The 21,039-nt window shown below is 43.4% G+C and overlaps 1 protein-coding gene across 1 annotated transcript in view; it reads left to right on the top strand.

Moving 5' to 3' along the window:
• LOC113029848 (SCO-spondin-like) overlaps nucleotides 1-21,039 on the top strand; it is a 35,678-nt gene that overhangs the window by 10,205 nt on the left and 4,434 nt on the right. The window contains exons 7-11 of the mRNA XM_026180878.1: nucleotides 114-325; nucleotides 1,222-1,317; nucleotides 11,395-11,455; nucleotides 12,032-12,162; nucleotides 20,035-20,185. Coding sequence (XP_026036663.1) covers nucleotides 114-325; nucleotides 1,222-1,317; nucleotides 11,395-11,455; nucleotides 12,032-12,162; nucleotides 20,035-20,185 — 651 coding nt within the window. The remainder of the gene's footprint in view (nucleotides 1-113; nucleotides 326-1,221; nucleotides 1,318-11,394; nucleotides 11,456-12,031; nucleotides 12,163-20,034; nucleotides 20,186-21,039) is intronic.

Genomic DNA, 21,039 nt, shown 5'->3' with positions numbered 1-21,039 from the left:
CCCCTCTTTGGATCCCCATTGTTCCTTTCTCCTTCCTGATTCATCATTAAATGCTTTCCACTCCACCCTATCATCTTCCCATCGTATCATCCATCTTCTCTCCTCTCCTCCAGCGTGTCCTGATGGGGAGCAGTGGAGGAGGACGACATCAGAGGGGATCCTGCTGTGTGAGAGGAGCTGCCAGGACATTTATTCCTCCTCTCCTGTCAACTGCAGCCACTCTGCTGAAAGCTGCGTGTGTCAGGAGGGGCTTTACCGAAACCCAGAGGGCGCGTGCGTCATCCCTGCCCTCTGCCCTTGCCATGACCGGGGCGTCCTGCGGGAGGTACGTCGGTGCGTGCGCACGAAAAGGAAAGTGACATCTGCTGCCCAGCAAACTTGGCATCTTGTAGCCATTGTTCCCGCCTCCGTACCGTTGGTGTAGTGTTTACATGCCATCCCATTCAATCCCATTGTGTTATTTACTCATAAAGAAGGGCCTATTAGAAGATGAGTGACAAGCTTAACAGGACACATTAAGCCACTGTGCCCCTTCAGCCCTCAGCCCTCATCAATTATGTAGGAAGTGCTGTTAAAGCCAGCGCTCGGACGGCAACTGGGCAAGCCTGCCAGGAATTATTTATGAAGGAGTGGGTATTAGAGGATTATAACAATTAATCTTACCCTGACAAGAGGTCAGGGCTGCTCTTCTTTCTTTCTGAGGTCTTTCTCTTTCATTTTCTCTGTCTCGCCTTCTCCTCACACAGTTTTTCATTTTCTCCTTGCATCCTCCTCTTTCTTTCTCTCCTTCTGTCCGCCCCAGCTTTTCCGTTATTCTCCCGTCTCGTTCCGTCTGCCTGCCTACTCTGTCTCTCTCTTTCTGTCAGCTACTTGAGTCATGTCCATATAAAGACCCTCTGTGGTTTTCTAATCAGCCACCCCATGACTCTACCAAATGGCTCCGTGTGAGCTGCAAAGCCACTTTATTCCTATATGCAACACATACACGTGAGGCATGTCTGTATAATGCACTGTTATAATTATAGCATCGCTGTGTGCCACAATCAGCTCAAATCCACAACAGTTTGGGTGGATTCGCTGAAGAAATTGCTCCAGTTGCACTTTCATCAAACCTGCACTCATGCCAGTGTGCATGCAGGGTAATGGGCTGTTGAGGCATCAACCCAATTACAGCGTCTGGTGTATAAATATGGATATTGCGTGTGTGTGTGTGTGAGCCAGGCTGGATCAGAGTGGGAGGAGGACTGTCTGTCATGCAGCTGTGTGAACGGGAGGAAACTGTGCCGGCTGAGGTGCCCTCCACTGTACTGTGATGAGGTGAGACACTGACACTTACACTCTGAAACAACATGGGTTTGATGATTCACTTTACTTTATGCACACACAGATACAGACTGTTTAATCAGAGATGTCAGGGGATGCTGATGTGGTCAGTTAAGTAGCAGAAATTAACAACAGCTGCATTAGAAAAGCAACAGTGAGATTGCCCCAAACAGGAGGCTTTGCAGGTGGAGGCCACTCACATGTTTTACCTTCTTTTTTTTCTGACTGTTTTTTCACTAGTTTTGTGCTCAGCTAGGGTCAGTGTCACTGCTGGTAGCATGAGGGAAACCTGGACCCTACAGAGGTTGCACAGGTAGTCCAACTCAACCAGGGTTAACCCATCAGCAGGAATCTGCTCATGTAAAGAGGAACATGATGAGCAGCCAGAGCTACAAAATGACCTCCAGCAGGTCACCGTCTCTGACCATACAATTAAAAACAGACTTCATGAGGGTGACCTGACTTCACAGGCCACGTGAAAGGGTCTGGAGAAGCTGCCTGCAACTGGACGTTAGTTTGGAGCGGAGGCATATTGCTGGAGGGGCACACAGAGCTCCACAGGCTAGGCAACAGTACTCTGATTGACATTATGGACCCATTACCTAGATAGCAAACTTGGTACGGCCCTGATCTGGCCCACACAGTGTGCTTACACATGGGCCACATACTGCAAAGAATGACGGCCCTTTGGTGGCCCAGATTAGGTTGGCCAGATGTGGCCCACACATGGGCCAGCACAAGGCCAGTTGCAGACACACTGCTGGCCCAGAACCGTCTCAGCTCTGGCCCCAGATGTCAGCCTAATGTGTACCTTAATCAAGCCATGTAATAACAACATGTGCTGGAACATAATAGTGCAAAAGTAACATGACGAAACTCTGTTCAGACAGTGAATGCACTGGTTCATATATAGCGCTTTTCTACTCTTGCGGATTACTCAAAGTGCTCTCTACAACAAGCCACATTCACCCAAGCAGTATAGTATTGCAACATGGCATTTGGGTCTTCTAACTAAAATAGGAAAATAGGAACATAAACAGTGCCATCTACACCAGGCCTGGCCCACATCTGGATGACATACCACTTACCATGCCAGAAGTCAGCCAGCAGTGTCGGCTTGACACCAGATTCGTGTCGGACCTGTCTGCTATGTGGGAATGACACCCTACGCCAGTGCAGTGGATCCTGGGTTCTTCCTGGTGGTCCTGGTGAGATGTATGGGGGCATTTCCTAAAACATGAAGCAATTGATACCCTTGACTGGCCGCATGCTTACCTGACCTTCACTCCAGTAGGACACCTCAGACTGAGCTCGTGGCCTGGTCCAGATCTGCGAGGATATCTCCTAAGCGTTGTCAGGTGTTGTCAGGCATGCATGTAAGCTTGTGTGGGCCATAGAAACTACAGAGCACCATTTTCTGTTATGTCAATGAAATTTCATTAAAATTCATATTCAGGGTTTTTGTAATGTAGCCCTCTGTAGACTGATACTCATCAATTCCCACAAATGCGTGAAATCTTTGCATTTCTAACAGATTAGCGGGTTCATGTCAGTGCTGACGTCCAGCTTTTTCGAGTTCTGATGTGTCTTAAAGTTTTGAAGGTGTTCTAAGGTGTTTGACAGAAACATTGGTCCCCAGAAATAACATGCACATGAGGAGGAACCATTTTCTACACAGTAGCTGCTGACAACCTAAAACGTGCATTTGCAGTCCCGGTGCAAACACTGCTAATCTGAGAGGAAGATTGACGTACAGAGGCATAATTAGTCTCTCAGACGAACACATCAGTGCAGTCAACTGCCACAGCTACCCGGGGTGCTACAATTCACCTAACATCTCTGGAGGTTGCAAACATCTAAATTAGTCTGAATGAGGCACAAAATGCTCTGCCGCTGAAGAATGTGTGGGATGTTGGCTGAAACAGATCAATACCTGACTCTCCAGTCCTCCCACGAGCCTGCCCTTTTGTCTTCACCATAGCCTTCTACCTCCAGTGAGACACTGGCTACTTATTTAAGCGTAATATAGTTTTGTTGATTTGTACTCTGTGTCTTCACTAACTAGCTGAACCAGATTAGCTCTAATCTTGTATAAATGGAAGACCAAAAAGTTTTCAGCTTCTTGATTATTTAGTTTCAGATTATTTCAGGTTAATATTGTCTTATATTAGATGATGAAAAAGAATTGATTGATACATTGAAGGACTTAAAATTTCTGGCAATTGTAATGGACAAATGATTTAGAGTTGTTAATCCTGTTTGAGGTTGTTTTGGTTTTTAGGGTGGGTGGGTTATGCACTCTGATGGTGATAGGTCAGAGCACATATGGGAAATATGGGAAAAACAATCTCAGGCAGGAAAAAGGAGTCGATGAAATGTGCTAGTCCCTGCATACAGGTGTGCAGAGCTACCTCATCTTTAGCAGTTTATTATACGCGTTTGATGTCCTGTTTCTGACTTCATGTAAACTGGAGTTTAGATTACACTTTGGATAACTTAATAACATTATGCATCAAACAGATTTCCCCTGCTTTAGGTAACTGTATGGCTGTGCTGCTAATGGTCTGACTCCCAGTGTTAGTCACACACAGCATTCATGCTGTACACCCCAGAGCAGATGAATTATATAAAATTGTATCAAATATTAATTCATGTTTGTATTCCTGAGGCAGGTGGAACTTTTGGTATCACGTGGAGGTGGATTCAGTGCCTCCCTGTAACATTGGTCTGTGGAGGCATCGCATCACGTTCTTTTTCTTGTAAACTTAATTTTTCATTGTTTCTTCTCGCTAATTTTCACCCTTTCTTCTTATTTAGTTCATTCTTGTCAGCGTGTTTGTGTCATTGTAAAAATGTGAACGTGTCCAGAAGCCCCCACGCTGGTCGTGTCTGCCGGGATGAATTAGAGAGCACAAAGGAAAAGATAAAAGTAGGGAAAATAATATATGGATGGAATTCTGCATGATAATAAAAATATCCCTTAGTGAAGAAAAGAAGTCAGGCTTTGTGCAAAGTGCAGATAAAGACACAGCAGCAAAACGGTCCAAGCAGACGGTCTCTTACATCTTGTGGAAGGATTTCTGTTCCAACGCAGCCGGAGACGGTGTCAGCTTCTAAAACTGCAGGGCGAGAGACATTTCCGGTTCAGTAATATTACTTTTGTCTGTGTTGCCCCCCTGGTGTGACAGGTGCCTGGGAGGGGTGCGATCCTAGATCCTGCAGCTGTGTATTGAAATAAAGAGGCACAGATCATGAACTTGTTTACGTTTCAACTGCAGGATTTATTCTGCTCATCAACAGGGGAACAAATCATTAATCGCCTCTCATAAGACCCAGCAATTCTTTGTAACGTGTGGCATAACAGCTGTCAGCGCATTGTCAAAAGTACAGGAATAACCTTGCCGAGTATACATTAACCATCATAAATATAGATAACATTGGCTCGCAGTGACCAGGTTGCCTCAGCCTTTGTTCCGGTTACACATACATATCACTGCATCAAGAAATACAATGTACTGTAACTCACAGTATAACCATTCGTATACAGCACATGAGCAGCTATGCAAGCATTAATTACAGCCTTTGCATCCTGTCTTACTTCAACAAGACATATAGAGAACACACAACTGAGAACGTGCCTTAGCATCGCTACGGTACTTGAGGCTCACTTCCCCCGCTAGCCAGTCCATTAGCCTAGCACGATCACGTTCACATCACGATCTCATTCAAAACACAATACTTAAACAGTACTTAACTTATAACGGTATACTTTCATTCACGAGTTCACAACAGTCTTATTGCTTCTACTGTGTTACCTATTAGTCATTTTGAGGACTAGTAACCCACCTGTGTATTGAAATAAAGAGGCACAGATCATGAACTTGTTTACGTTTCAACTGCAGGATTTATTCTGCAGATTTGCCTCCCAGGGGGGTTTACGCTCCTCCTGGCCGCTATGCGCCACCTAGTGGTATTTTTTAAGTAATGCCATGGAAGATGTAAAGTGTAATTAGAAAATACTGATTTAACACTGAACGATATAACAAAGACCAAAATATAACTGGGGTGTTCCCTTTATTTCCTTGTATGAAGACATAAACTGAACTAACATCCCCATAAGTCTTTTTATCTCTTAATTTTTTAACTATTAGTGTAATCCAGATTTACCAGCCACACATTTCAACTTAACACATATGTTAACCTTTTACACTTGCTTCTGCTTCTGACCTGATTGGATTGATGAGTCATTATCCTATCAGGGAATGACCGAACATTCCCAAATTACAACCTGCCTGAGTTCTGTATTGTTCAGAAAGCTGAAAGTATGATGGTGCTCCTTCAATAACGCCACATCTGTCACACATCAAAGCAAGAAAAGAACTGAACATCACACGTTTCTACCTCTCTCTGTTTAAAGTGTTTTTTCCCACTGCTTTTCATTCCTGAGGTTTATGGGTGGTGTTCTGCCAACTGCTGCTCTTCATTGCACACCTCAGTCTGCCTCAGTCTACACACCTACTAACTACTAAGACAGTTTGGCATCTTCGCATAGATAGGTTTTTGTGTTAACTTGCATAACATTGTGCTAACCTTTGCTAACTCTAAAAGCAACCATGGAAAGTGTCGTTAGTTTTGCAGAAGTTTATTCGAAATTATAAACAAATATAATGTGGTCATAAAGTGTGGGTGTGTGGCAGACTGTAGACTCAGACAGCACTAAACTCAAAATCTCAGCTTTATTAACACTGATAAAAGCAAACAGTGGCTGGGAACTGACAAAGGTGACTGATGGGGATATTAAGGGACACGGAGACACATGGACACACAGCTCAACAAAATCATAACTAACCAGACAGAGGAAGCAAAACTGAACATGTCACATGAGACTGGAGACTATCAAAATAAAACAGGAAGTGACACTGAGACTTAGACATGTGAACTTGACACTGCAACTGGGGATAAATGGACGAAGAGACGGATGAAACATGAGATGATGAACATGAGAGCAGGAAGGACGAAGGCACAGGGACAGGACTACAAAGGTAATCACAGAGAATGAATACAGAGACACTGAGACAGACATGGGGACACGACTGGGGAGGTAAACAAACACAGATGCTGATGACAGGACACTGAGACAGACTGGACACGAAGGGGAACAAACATAAACAACCGCAAATCAAGATACCAACTCAGGTGCACCAGAGAACATCCACGCATCCATCCATCCATGCATCCATCCATCCATTCATCCATCATCCATCCATGCATCCATCCATCCATCCATCCATGCATCCATCCATCCATCCATCCATCCATCCATTTATCCATCCATCCATCCATTCATCCATCCATCCATCCATCCATCCATCCATCCATCCATCCATCCATCCATCCATGCATCCATCCATCCATGCATCCATCCATCCATTCATGCATCCATCCATCCATCCATCCATCCATCCATCCATCCATCCATTCATGCATCCATCCATGCATCCATCCATCCATGCATCCATCCATCCATCCATCCATCCATGCATCCATCCATCCATTCATCCATCCATCCATCCATCCATCCATCCATCCATCCATCCATCCATCCATCCATCCATCCATCCATCCATCCATCCATCCATCCATCCATCCATCCATCCATCCACGCATCCATCCATCCATTCATCCATCCATCCATCCATGCATCCATCCATCCATCCATTCATCCATCCATCCATCCATCCATCCATCCATTCATCCATGCATCCATCCATCCATCCATTCATCCATCCATCCATCCATCCATCCATTCATGCATCTATCCATCCATCCAGGGCGGCCGTGGCATAGGCCGTATAGGCAAATGCTAAGGGCGCCGTCCATCAGGGGGCCGCCACGCCAGTGCCACAAATGTTGAAAAAAAAAAATTGGTACTATTACTTCTAAATACCAAAAATAATCCGACGTTAATTAAAATGCAAAGTAAAGCTTATTTAATAGAAATATTATTTGGTACAACATTACGCCCCCCCCCCCTCCCCGCACGGTGCGCCCCCTCCCTTCCCGTATCATGGTTCCTTTTGGACGTCACCACATCAAAAAATCAACACAAGATGTCAAAACGGCCAAAACTGTCAGGTGGCCAGGGAAGAAAAAAGAGAGAAGAAGAGGAGGAGAAACGAGAAAAAGACAGAGGTAGGTAACGTTAGCCTACATGAAATTATTTTGAATGTGATAGTAACCTAAATTTTTAGCATTAAGCTAATGTTACATGATTCGCTAATTGCTAATCAATAAATAGCTAGTTAACTGTTTTAACGTCAGTTAATATTGTGGAGGAGGCTAAATTGTTATGGAAAATAATAATGTAACGTTAGGTAATTACAGTACTCCCACCTTTCCCACCATTCCTCATTTGTATTCATCTTTTAAGCAGGTGTTTTTTGTTTACATTGTTATTGCCTTCTGGTTAGCTAACGTTTACCCTGCAGGTAATAGTCACTTTTCCACCCCTGTATATATTATAGTTGTAAGCCTAGTTGTTAAAGTGCACATCATTAATGTTAATTAAGCAATATCACATGAGAGGGAATGCTGTTTTTTAATATGAGCACTGCTGTGATTCGTCAAAGATAATCATAACATAACATTCTCATATGATATTATACTGTTACTTTGCATTCTGCTATTCAGCATTTCACTGTAATGATGACAATAAATTGAATCTAATCTAATTTGCATATCAGTTAACATCATACATATATCTCTTTGGTTTTTCATTTATATTATATCATTTCATTTTATTCCTGGAATCATATGTTTTTATTATTAGACTTTAATACTCAGTGGTGTCACATACTCCTCTCTTCAGATGCACTGTTGAAGTTTCTAAATCCCACCCCTGGGCCATCTACCACATCTACCGCTGCTGCCTCCACTTCAGCAGCACAACCCACCAGTGATGCAGCTTTAGCAGCACAACCCAGCCATGATGCAGCAGCATCAAGCGGTCTTCCTGTTGCCTCCACCTCAGCAGCACAACCCACCAGTTTTGCAGCAGCATCAAGCAGTGTTATTGTATTTCATATATTCATTTTTTATTTTTTGTATTCATTTATTTATTCATATATTTTTTTATCTTGTTAATTATTCTGATTGTGAATTTGCTTTCTTTAAGTAAAAAAAAAGGTCAAAGACAAAGCTATTCGGTTTCTTGTGAGTACATACACTACACTGCCGATGTAGGGGGGCACCACCTAAAATCTTGCCTAGGGCGCCAGATTGGTTAGGGCCGGGCCTGCATCCATCCATCCATCTTCTTCCGCTTATCTGGGGCCGGGTCGTGGGGGCAGCAGCCTAAGCAGAGAAGTCCACACCTCCCCCTCCCCAGCCACCTCTTCCCGCTTGTTGGGGAACACCAAGGCGTTCCCAGGCCAGCCGAGAGATATAATCTCTCCAGCGTGTCCTGGGTCTGTCCCGGAGCCTCCTCCCGGTAGGACATGCCTGGAAAACCTCACCCACGAGGCACCCAGGAGGCATCCTTGTCAGATGCCCAACTCACCTCAGCTGGCTCCTTTCAATGTGGAGGAGCAGCGGCTCTACTCTGAGCCCCTCCCGGATGGCTGAACTCCTCACCCGAGAATACAGAACTCATTTATGAATATTTCATAAATGTGAAAGAATGAGCAGAGAGTCCAAAGCCAACTCAAAATCAAAAATACTTAATAATAAAGGTTAATGTACAGTGTAGTAGCATATTATCAAACAGTATTGAAATAAGAGCGGAGCTACTGGACAGATCTCCATCCCAGTCCAGGCCAGTGTGTTTTTCACTGACCACCTGCAAACATGAAGATAATGATCGTAAAAGAAATTATCATAAGAGAAGATATTCTGTGTGTAATTTGGGCTGAACAGACACTTTAAATCGTCTCACCACTGTGGAGAAGTTCAGATGAGCTGCAGTAGGAAAGTTAGCTGTCTCATCCTTGACACACTGCGCTGAATTATATCTTTAGCACAGCAGCGCAGTGTAAAGGCCAGTGTAAAAATAAATTCAGCTGACAACCACAACCTGAAGAGAGAGGCTGATTGCACAGCAAGCTCCACAAAGTCCACGGTCCTCCCAGTGCTCCACCTGTGGTGCAGCAGTTCTTTAGTGTAGTGCACTCTGTCTCTGGAGGGGCTCGGTTGTGTAACTGCTGACCACGTGATGGCTCAGTGAAAGCGCTCCTTATCCAAAACAATATGGAAAGGTCGTTTAATGCCCTGCGTTCCCTCTGCTGGCAGGCTGACAGTGGGTGACTGTCGGTGTGCTTTGCTGTTTACGAGCTTACAGTTAAACATGTCACTGTTTAAAATTGAAATCTGCACGTGGCTCTGCTGGGAGCGCATCTATCTTTTTAAGGCAATGTATTGAGGGCTTTGTTATAATGTCAAAGCTGTTAGGATGCCTTCCTCTCAAACGCTGATCGTTTACACCAATTAAAGGCGCTACGATTCCCCCAACAGCCTGTAAACAACACGCTTTGATGCTCGGATCATTTTCCCTGAAATAAACAGGAATACCCATTCCTACCTGTTTCCATCCCCTGTGACACACACACGCACACACACAACTTACAATAGTCGTCTTCATGACCTCTCACCCTTTTAAGTGAGTAGGCTCCTTCATCCCTGGGGGAGCCCTGAGGGAAGGCTGGCAGCAGTGCCGAGTGGAAGGAACACTCCTTGAGGTGAACAGTCAAGAGGTGTGTGTGTGTGTGTGTCGCACTAGAGTGATGCTATAGATGGATCTGTGTGTGACTCTGCATGCTAACAGCAGCTATTCTCAGGCAGGGACATCACAGGACACCTTGCTTTTCTCTGTTCTGGGTTTCTCTTTATTCCCTCTGTGTCCTGTGTGTCCTTACGTCACAGTTTCTTTCATGTGCTATTTTTGGTCTTCATGTGTCATTTTCTTATTCCTGTCCCTTTTCCATTCTGCCTGCCTGGCTCTATGTCATTTTCTGCCTCCTCATCCGTCTCTCTGCATCACTCGTTTGGTAAAAAGACCCTCCCAGTGGGTTCATGTAATTACACCTTGAGTTTCATCTCTTCACAGTTTTTATGTAGGGCAGAACTATCTCTAGATAAACTGTAAAATGTTCCATGTGGTATATATGTTTATTTTTGTGACGTTAGACATTTAAACACGAGTCTACAAAGACAAACTCACTTTTGGAACCAGCCTCAAGTGGCCATGAAACTCTTGGTACTTGTTTGTCGTTTGAATTTCACTTTGTGCTGTGTGAGAACCACAGACTGCATACAAAGAACGGACACATTCAAACTCATGCCACTGGTTTCTGTGTTTTGAAGCCTGATGTTGGTTTGAGGGCCCAGTTATAGTAATGATGAGTTATTGGTGCTCGTGCTCAAAAACATTAATGAACGTTTTGAAAACACATCAGATCTCAATGGGGGGAAAAATCATGCTGGGTTTCTATACTGGTATGGAGTGGACAACTTATTAGGAGCAACAGGGCATCACACTGGGTGATTGTTTGGCCCACACATATTTGCATGCATTCTCCGGGATGGTGTCCTGGGGGGTCTCCTCCCAGATCGGCACCAGACCATCACTGACGCACCACCAAACCAGTAGGTAGGTCGGGTGAAGGTCGAGAACCTTCTCCAGACCCTTTCAGGACTGTTACATGTGCTCTGGGTGAAGCTACTCTCATGTTTGCAGGAGTTACATTATCTCAGACTCAGACTTTGAATTAGTTGTTTCTCACATAATTCAATTAAGCTGGGCCTGCCCTTAACCTTAAACGGTTATTAGACAGCTATTATGAAAGCATTATGAATGTGAAGATACCAGAAGATGTAAATTAAGAGTCACCCTTCACTTTCATATGGGGTTGATGCTCAGTTAGCTTGTGCTAATGTTTTTCTGGATATGCACATGCATATGTGTACTCGCACTTTTGATGAAATGCCTGCTCTAACTTGCCAATGAAACACTCTTAGACATGACAAATATAAGCCGTCCATAAATGTTGCATGATTCTGTTTGCATGATTCTCTCAGGGGGAGGTGAAGGTGGAAGAACCAGGCAGCTGCTGCCCCGTGTGTAGAAAGCAGTTTCCAGGTTGGTACTGCATACACATGGCACAAAAACGCATCCCAAATACCATCAGTCAACATTCTTGGACCTTACTCCCAAACTTCTGACCATCAGATTCCATAATATTAGTCATTTAAAACTATCAGCGGATCCACAGAGTAAGGCTTTCCCACGTATGATAATGCGAAACAAAAGGAGCGATTAAAACGCTGCTTTTTGCAAAACAATCTATTCCTGAGCAAGTCATTCGTTCCAGTATCATGGCTTCCAGACCACTTAAATGGATTTGAATGTTCTTCAGTTCAGTTTAGAGGAGGCTACAAGGGAAGTGCCTCAGCCCCCAATTAGTGGGAGATTACATTACTTAACCTAGACTGGGGCTTTAATCTCTGTCCCAGTGGAGGAAATTTCACGGCAATGTCACCCTGCCTTCTGCAATGAGCTTTCTGCTCTGTCTCCTCCTTTTTGTCATTTTTTGCCGTTATTTCATGCAAATGCAAAGACAATATCGTCTATAAAGTAGTGCTTCTGGTTTATTATATTCTCCCCTCCTTTGCTCTGTCCTAAGTGTATCTCTTTTCCTCTCTGCGTTTGCACAAGGTGAGCCTGTGCAAGAGTGTCATCGCTATGTGCAGGTCCGCAACATCACCAAGGGAGACTGTCGACTTGACAATGTGGAGGTCAGCTTCTGCAGGGGACGCTGCCTGTCCAGGACTGATGTCATCCTGGAGGTACAGCCACACACATGCACGCACACACGGGATGTTACTCTCTGAACACCTGCAGACAATTTTGAGAAGTAGTAACTGGTAGCATACTAAGACAAAAGGGACTAACACTCAAAAGGTCTTTTGTAAAAAGGCTTTTCGGTGATTTATTTTGCAAATTGTAAAACATGGCATGTGCACTCATTCGTGTTGAGTCATTATCATCAAGTCATCAAAGATGCCATTTTAAACCATTCTAAGTGAATGGAGTTTTCAGCCGGGCAGAGGTGACACCCAAACTTCACGGCGTCTTTAGTGTTTAGTCCTGGTGTCTCTCTCACTCTCCTGCAGACTTCCAAACTCTTTTTTTCCCTTCTTGGTACAATATCTTCGCCGTCTTGTGACTTCTTTATATCCTCACACACAAATCTCACTGTTTTTCTGACACTGCTGGACTCCAAAGCCTCAGACATGGAGTTTCTACCACATTCAGCCCAATTGCCACCCGATTTGATTTCAGCAGGTTTTGTTTCACTGACTCCTGAAACAGCTGAAACAGCTGAAACAGCTGAAAAAGCTGAAACACCTGAAACAGCTGAAACAGCTGAAACACCTGAAAAAGCTGAAACACCTGAAACAGCTGAAACAGCTGAAACACCTGAAAAAGCTGAAACACCTGAAACACCTCAAACAACTGAAACAGCCGAAACAGCTGAAAAAGCTGAAACAGCTGAAACACCTGAAACAGCTGAAACAGGTGAAACACCTGAAACAGGTGAAACACCTGAAACAGCTGAAACAGCTGAAACAGCTGAAACACCTGAAATAGGTGAAACACCTGAAACAGCTGAAACAGCTGAAACACCTGAAACAGCTGAAACAGCTGAAACACCTGAAACACATGAAACAGCTGAAACACCTGAAACAGCTGAAACACCTGAAACAGCTGAAACAGCTGAAACACCTGAAACAGCTGAAACACCTGAAACAGCTGAAACACCTGAAACACCTGAAACACCTGAAACAGCTGAAGCACCTGAAACAGCTGAAACACCTGAAACAGCTGAAACAGCTGAAACAGGTGAAACAGCTGAAACACCTGAAACAGCCGAAACAGCTGAAACAGCTGAAACAGCTGAAACAGCTGAAACACCTGAAACACCTGAAACAGCTGAAACAGCTGAAACAGCTGAAACAGCTGAAACAGGTGAAACAGCTGAAACACCTGAAACAGCTGAAACAGCTGAAACACCTGAAACAGCTGAAACACCTGAAACAGCTGAAACAGCTGAAACAGCTGAAACAGCTGAAACACCTGAAACACCTGAAACAGCTGAAACAGCTGAAACAGCTGAAACAGCTGAAACACCTGAAACAGCCGAAAAACCTGAAACAGCTGAAACAGCTGAAACACCTGAAACACATGAAACAGCTGAAACACCTGAAAAAGCTGAAACACCTGAAACAGCTGAAACAGCTGAAACACCTGAAAAAGCTGAAACACCTGAAACAGCCGAAACAGCTGAAACAGCTGAAACAGCTGAAACAGGTGAAACACCTGAAACACCTGAAACAGGTGAAACACCTGAAACAACTGAAACAGCCGAAACAGCCGAAACAGCTGAAAAAGCTGAAACACCTGAAACACCTCAAACAACTGAAACAGCCGAAACAGCCGAAACAGCTGAAAAAGCTGAAACAGCTGAAACACCTGAAACAGCTGAAACACCTGAAACAGCTGAAACAGCTGAAACACCTGAAACAGCTGAAACACCTGAAATAGCCGAAACAGCTGAAACAGCTGAAACAGGTGAAACACCTGAAACACCTGAAACAGGTGAAACACCTGAAACAACTGAAACAGCCGAAACAGCCGAAACAGCCGAAACAGCTGAAAAAGCTGAAACACCTGAAACACCTCAAACAACTGAAACAGCCGAAACAGCTGAAAAAGCTGAAACAGCTGAAACACCTGAAACAGCTGAAACAGGTGAAACAGGTGAAACAGGTGAAACACATGAAACAGCTGAAACAGCCGAAACAGCTGAAACAGCCGAAACAGCTGAAACACCTGAAAAAGCTGAAACAGCTGAAACACCTGAAACAGCTGAAACAGCTGAAACAGCTGAAAAAGCTGAAACACCTGAAACAGCTGAAACAGCTGAAACACCTGAAAAAGCTGAAACACCTGAAACAGCTGAAACAGCTGAAACACCTGAAAAAGCTGAAACACCTGAAACACCTCAAACAACTGAAACAGCCGAAACAGCTGAAAAAGCTGAAACAGCTGAAACACCTGAAACAGCTGAAACAGGTGAAACACCTGAAACAGGTGAAACACCTGAAACAGCTGAAACAGCTGAAACAGGTGAAACACCTGAAATAGGTGAAACACCTGAAACAGCTGAAACAGCTGAAACACCTGAAACAGCTGAAACAGCTGAAACACCTGAAACACATGAAACAGCTGAAACACCTGAAAAAGCTGAAACACCTGAAACAGCTGAAACAGCTGAAACACCTGAAAAAGCTGAAACACCTGAAACAGCCGAAACAGCTGAAACACCTGAAACAGCCGAAACAGCTGAAACACCTGAAACAGCTGAAACACCTGAAACAGCTGAAACAGCTGAAACAGGTGAAACAGCTGAAACTCCTGAAACAGCCGAAACAGCTGAAACAGCTGAAACAGCTGAAACAGCTGAAACACCTGAAACACCTGAAACAGCTGAAACAGCTGAAACAGCTGAAACAGCTGAAACAGGTGAAACAGCTGAAACACCTGAAACAGCCGAAACAGCTGAAACAGCTGAAACAGCTGAAACACCTGAAACAGCTGAAACAGCTGAAACAGGTGAAACAGCTGAAACACCTGAAACACCTGAAACAGCTGAAACAGCTGAAACAGCTGAAACAGCTGAAACACCTGAAACAGCCGAAAAACCTGAAACAGCTGAAACAGCTGAAACACCTGAAACACATGAAACAGCTGAAACACCTGAAAAAGCTGAAACACCTGAAACAGCTGAAACAGCTGAAACACCTGAAACAGCTGAAACACATGAAACAGCCGAAACAGCTGAAACAGCTGAAACAGCTGAAACAGGTGAAACACCTGAAACACCTGAAACAGGTGAAACACCTGAAACAACTGAAACAGCCGAAACAGCCGAAACAGCTGAAAAAGCTGAAACACCTGAAACACCTCAAACAACTGAAACAGCCGAAACAGCCGAAACAGCTGAAAAAGCTGAAACAGCTGAAACACCTGAAACAGCTGAAACACCTGAAACAGCTGAAACAGCTGAAACACCTGAAACAGCTGAAACACCTGAAACAGCTGAAACAGCTGAAACAGCTGAAACAGGTGAAACACCTGAAACACCTGAAACAGGTGAAACACCTGAAACAACTGAAACAGCCGAAACAGCCGAAACAGCCGAAACAGCTGAAAAAGCTGAAACACCTGAAACACCTCAAACAACTGAAACAGCCGAAACAGCTGAAAAAGCTGAAACAGCTGAAACACCTGAAACAGCTGAAACAGGTGAAACAGGTGAAACAGGTGAAACACATGAAACAGCTGAAACAGCCGAAACAGCTGAAACAGCCGAAACAGCTGAAACACCTGAAACACCTGAAACACATGAAACACCTGAAACAGCTGAAACACCTGAAACACATGAAACAGCTGAAACTCCTGAAACTCCTGAAACAGCTGAAACACCTGAAACAGCTGAAACAGCCGAAAAACCTGAAACACATGAAACAGCTGAAACACATGAAACAGCTGAAACACCTGAAACTCCTGAAACACATGAAACAGCTGAAACACATGAAACAGCTGAAACACATGAAACAGCTGAAACACATGAAACTCCTGAAACAGCCGAAACACCTGAAACAGCTGAAACACCTGAAACTCCTGAAACAGCTGAAACAGCCGAAAAACCTGAAACAGCTGAAACAGCTGAAACACATGAAACAGCTGAAACACCTGAAACACATGAAACAGCTGAAAGACCTGAAAGACCTGAAACAGCTGAAACACATGAAACAGCTGAAACACATGAAACAGCTGAAACAGCTGAAAGACCTGAAACACCTGAAAAAGCTGAAACAGCTGAAAAAGCTGAAACAGCTGAAACACCTGAAACACCTGAAACACCTGAAACAGCCGAAACACATGAAACAGGTGAAACACCTGAAACAGCCTCTGAACTTTACTTTCCTGACTGACAATATTTGTAAAGAGTGTTCTTATTCACCCTTCCTGTGCAGGATAACTAGTTTGCATGGGGTCAGCTAGCATCCACAGATAGTAGAGACTCTGAAATGTAGAGACTGAAATGTACTCAAAGTAAGAAAGTAAGAGTAGCTCTTTGGAGGACATTTCTATTTTTGTGCAAAATAAAAAACATAAATCTGTTTTCTGTTGCTACATTGCAGAGGGCGACTTTTCCTCTAAACAGGAAAATGTGCACAGTCAGGGGTTAAAGTGGATTCAGAAGGTGGGGGAAGATTTTCTTAGTGTACAGGCTGTGATCAGCTGACCTGCTGCTCTTTGTGCATTGTGCAACCCAATTCATTTATAATTGTATTAATATGCAAATTGCATTGACTATTGATCAACAACTACTGATCGAAGACTGTTTATAAGGTTGGGGAAACCTGCAGTCAGCTGAGAGAATCAGCCTTTTGGGATACAGTAACAAAGTATTTGTACTTCATTACTTCCCATGTTTTCATCAACCAGGGGAATCACCCCCTGGAGGCCATTACAAAGCATGAGGGTTTAAGGTTAATGGCTTTACTTTTAAGAGCAACCAGTTATTGCCATCTTTTATGTACAGTTTATGCATCTGCCCTTTAAGTCCCTTTAAATCCATCCATCCATCCATCCATTCACTTCCGCTTATCCTTTTCAGGGTCGCGGGGGGCGCTGGAGCCTATCCCAGCTGTCATAGGGCGAGAAAATCCCAAAAACTATTAATAAAATCATGATTCAGGGTATCATCTTTAGCAAATGAGATCATCTCATTGTCTATTTTGTTTTTTCTACTGATGCGAGAGAATTGTCTTTAATTATGGCATCCTGAGCTGAGCATTTGACATCTGTGCTTAAAGATAAACATACAGTTGATGACTTGAAGGCAGGCAAACAGAAATACAAGATATAATATGTGAAGTATCAGGGTGTAAATACAGTAGATGGATGTGTTGAATCTCGTGCAGGGGTAGAGGGATTCTATCTTTTCTTCTTCTTTGATTTTCATTCTTGGTTTTCTGTCTTTTTCATCCTTGTAAGACAGCAGGCTTATCACCTCATCACCATGGTGACTTTGTTCTTCCTTGGCATCTATGCGTCTCCACTGTAAAAATAGAGTCAGTCATGCTGGGAGATCAGTAAAAATAAACATCAGCTCGGCCAAATGTGTCATTACCTCCCGTTACTGTGGCAACCGGGGATGGTAACCGATGACTAGGCAACCCTGTGAAGTCCCCGTGTCATTGATTAGCACGACTGGAAGAAGCAGAAATTCATTACAGTGATCAAGTTTCCCATCACCGGCTGACTTATCGGACACACACACACACACACACACACACACACACACACACACACACACACACACACACACACACACACACACACACACACACACACACTGTAGACTTTTCAAAGTGTGTGAGAAGTACTAATAACTATTTTTCAGAGGAACTTTTCTTACCTCCTTCCCCTTTTATGTATCATGCGTTGCTACCGTCCTCTGTACTTTTCCACAGTCTCCTTCAGGCTTTGTCTGCATTAATTGGATGCATGAACACAGCTTCCAAAGGCGACCTTCTTTCACTGAGTTACAAACGAGGCTCGATTATTCTCAAATTTCAGGATTTTTGCATGTATCTTTGTTGACTCTGTTATTTGTTATCAGTTGAGTTTGTCATGTAAGCCACCTTAAAAAGACGTAAAGAAGTAAAACATATCTTTCTTGCTCTTGTTATTATTATTATACATTTCACATTGCTTACAGTATTAAGCCATGTTATAACTACACTGGCTTGTTATGCAGAGATCAACCACGAGATAACAGTTTCTGTGTATCACAGACATCTTAGCATCGCTCAGCTCTTTCTTCATTCTGATTAGGCGATAATGAACACAGTGTATTAAATGACAGGGAGAGTAAGCACGGATCCAACGAAGAAACATTGTGGTGCATGTAGCAGCTGAATGAGATCTTCCTTTGGAACTGTTGGAGAACTAAAAATCTGACTTGTAATCAGTATAAATGCTCTTTTTAAAGCCCTCAGTCAGGAGTCCATGGACACCCTGTTTTACGTAAAGATCAGGGGTCTGTCAAAGTCTGTTCTTCACAGCATGTTCAGTTCAGTTCAGTTCATTTTTATTTCAAACATTTCAAACATGTGCCTTCACAATCATTACAAAATATCATTCCATTATTTGTTTGAAAAGGAGTAGGCTGAAGTATTTACTTATTTGTCCCTACCCCCTCAAGTTTTACCTCTCATTCATTTAATTTTTTTTTTGTCTTAAATTAAACAAACAACATATGAAACATATGAAGTAAAACAAAACATAACATACATAAATCAAAAACAAGAAATTAGCAAGCCCCACCACAGTATAGTTTCTTTCATATGAAAAATACAGAATGTGTATATTTGCAGATACACAAGTTATGGAAAAACAACAAACCAAAACAAACAAAAAAACAAAAAAGAACCGCAACACCATTACCAGCAACATTACCGTCCTGGGTTAACCCCGTTTTCTTCATTCTTATACTTATTTAAAATGAGGTTTTTATATTTTACTTTAAACTGTTTTATGTTTTGACTGTCTTTTATTTCTTCTGTTAGACTGTTCCATAATTTAACTCCTGCATGTTTCAGGAAGGACGATAGATGTAGATGCTGAGGAGACTGGGAGAGGGTACAAAACCATCTGTAAAGACTTTGAACTCAACCCGTTCACAGTCAGACAGACTGTCTGCAAAGCAAGGAAATTAAAGAATGCTGTTAGCCTCCTCAGCATGGTCGAGCACCACAGATCAGCCCAGCAGCAAACAGGGATGCAGGAGTTTACAAAATAAGAAGCTAAGCTTAGACCTGCCTCACAGTGTCAAATGTTCATGTTCGCGAATGCACGTGGCAGAGATACAAGCAGAAAAGCTGTGCTGCCCATCTGCTGTTTGCAGAGCACACAGATGAGGCAGAGGTCTCTGTGAATAATGCTCTGTGGAAATGTCTTAAAGAAAACCTTTGGTTTAGATGCTAAGAGTGATGTGTGGAGAAAAGAAACATGCATTACAGCACTGGAACCACATCCCATCAGTCACACACGGTCATGGTAGGGCCAAGATTTGGGCTTTTCATCGCCGTCACAACAGCTCACCTTTATTGATGGAGCGATGAGGACTGAATGACAGCAGCAAAGTCAAATGTTAGTGCGTCTGTCTGTGGGCTCACAGGAAGTGAAGCAGAAAGAGACTCACCTCAGCACACGGGTCATACGTTTAACTGGGTTTGCTTTTCTTTGCTACTCTTATTTATGCAGAAACATTTAAAGGCTTTAGTTCATTTTTTGTCCTTAATATGCTGTAGTTCTTACACTGTAATCTTCCATCACATAGAATAGAGGGAGGCATCTGCCCTTCCTTATCTGTCCTACTCTTTCCCCTCATTTAAACTTTCTTTTCTGATTGTTTCACTTTCTACTTCCTATTATTTCCCTGATCTCCTCATAAAACCGTCCCCTGCTCTGATTTCAGTTTGCCCTCATCGTATCCAAGTCACCCTCTTGGCTCTTATTTCTCTTTCTGCCCCCAACATTTAGTTACCCTCTCTCTTCTTTTTACTCTCTCCACGTAGGAGCCGTATCTCCAGTCGGTGTGTGAGTGCTGCAGCTACCGCCTGGACCCGAACACCCCGGTGCGCTTCCTCAGCCTGCAGTGTGAGAGTGGAGAGAGCGAGCCGGTTGTCCTGCCAGTCATACACAGCTGCGAGTGCACTAGCTGCCAAGGTGAGGCATAATGGGGCTGATGGATTTGCATGTCCATTTCTCATATCAGTGTGAGATTTAAATATATGCAAAACTTTTCATACAGGCACGAGTGCACACCGGCCTCCTCAAGTCAGAGTTTCATCCAATCATCCAGGCTTATACACATCAGGACAGTCATGCAGTCATTTTCAGATGTCTCCTGTAAACACCACCAACCAGTGGAAGCAATCAAGATTTAATAAATGACAGACTTTCAGCTTTATTTCAAGAGATTTTTGAAAAATATTCCTTACATTTAAGATTTATTAAATTTCCCTTGTTGTTCATTCTTAAATGAAACTCTTTTACAGGCATGTAGTGCTTGAACCGTAAAGCCGATGGACTTTCTTCTTCACTGGATCCACTGTTAGTTGCTGTGTCTTTGTGGCTCTTTCTGCCCACTAAAGGCTGTTGTGGCCGTCCGAGAAAATGTCTTTACCTTCAGGAGCCGTTGCTTTGCTGTGTCTTTACTGCCAGGCTCTGTCCTACCAGTTTCACAGCCTTTGATTCGCTGTGAGCAGAAAGTAAAGCTGTCGATACTTCAGAATTCCTCCTGCTACTTCTACCAACACCTAGTCATGAATAAACACCCTTGACCCACTTCCACTGGCTGTGATAACACTCCACTGTGTTTGACAGACTCTTCTCTGCTACAAGTTCATATTCCTAAAAGAAACTTCCAGAACTTGGCAGGCTTTCTTCGATGTTTTCTAGGAAAGTCTTATCCGGTCTTTCTGTCCTCGGGCGTTATCAGCGTTTTGCGTCTGTACTTCATTCATGAAGTTGCGTCTTGACAGAACACTGTAGCAATGATGCATCTTCTTGGATAGATA

This window comes from Astatotilapia calliptera, chromosome 9, assembly GCF_900246225.1.
Source record: "Astatotilapia calliptera chromosome 9, fAstCal1.2, whole genome shotgun sequence".
Lineage (NCBI taxonomy): Eukaryota > Metazoa > Chordata > Actinopteri > Cichliformes > Cichlidae > Astatotilapia > Astatotilapia calliptera.
Note: the sequence above shows the minus strand (reverse complement) of the source record. Positions and strands in the feature narration are given on the sequence as shown.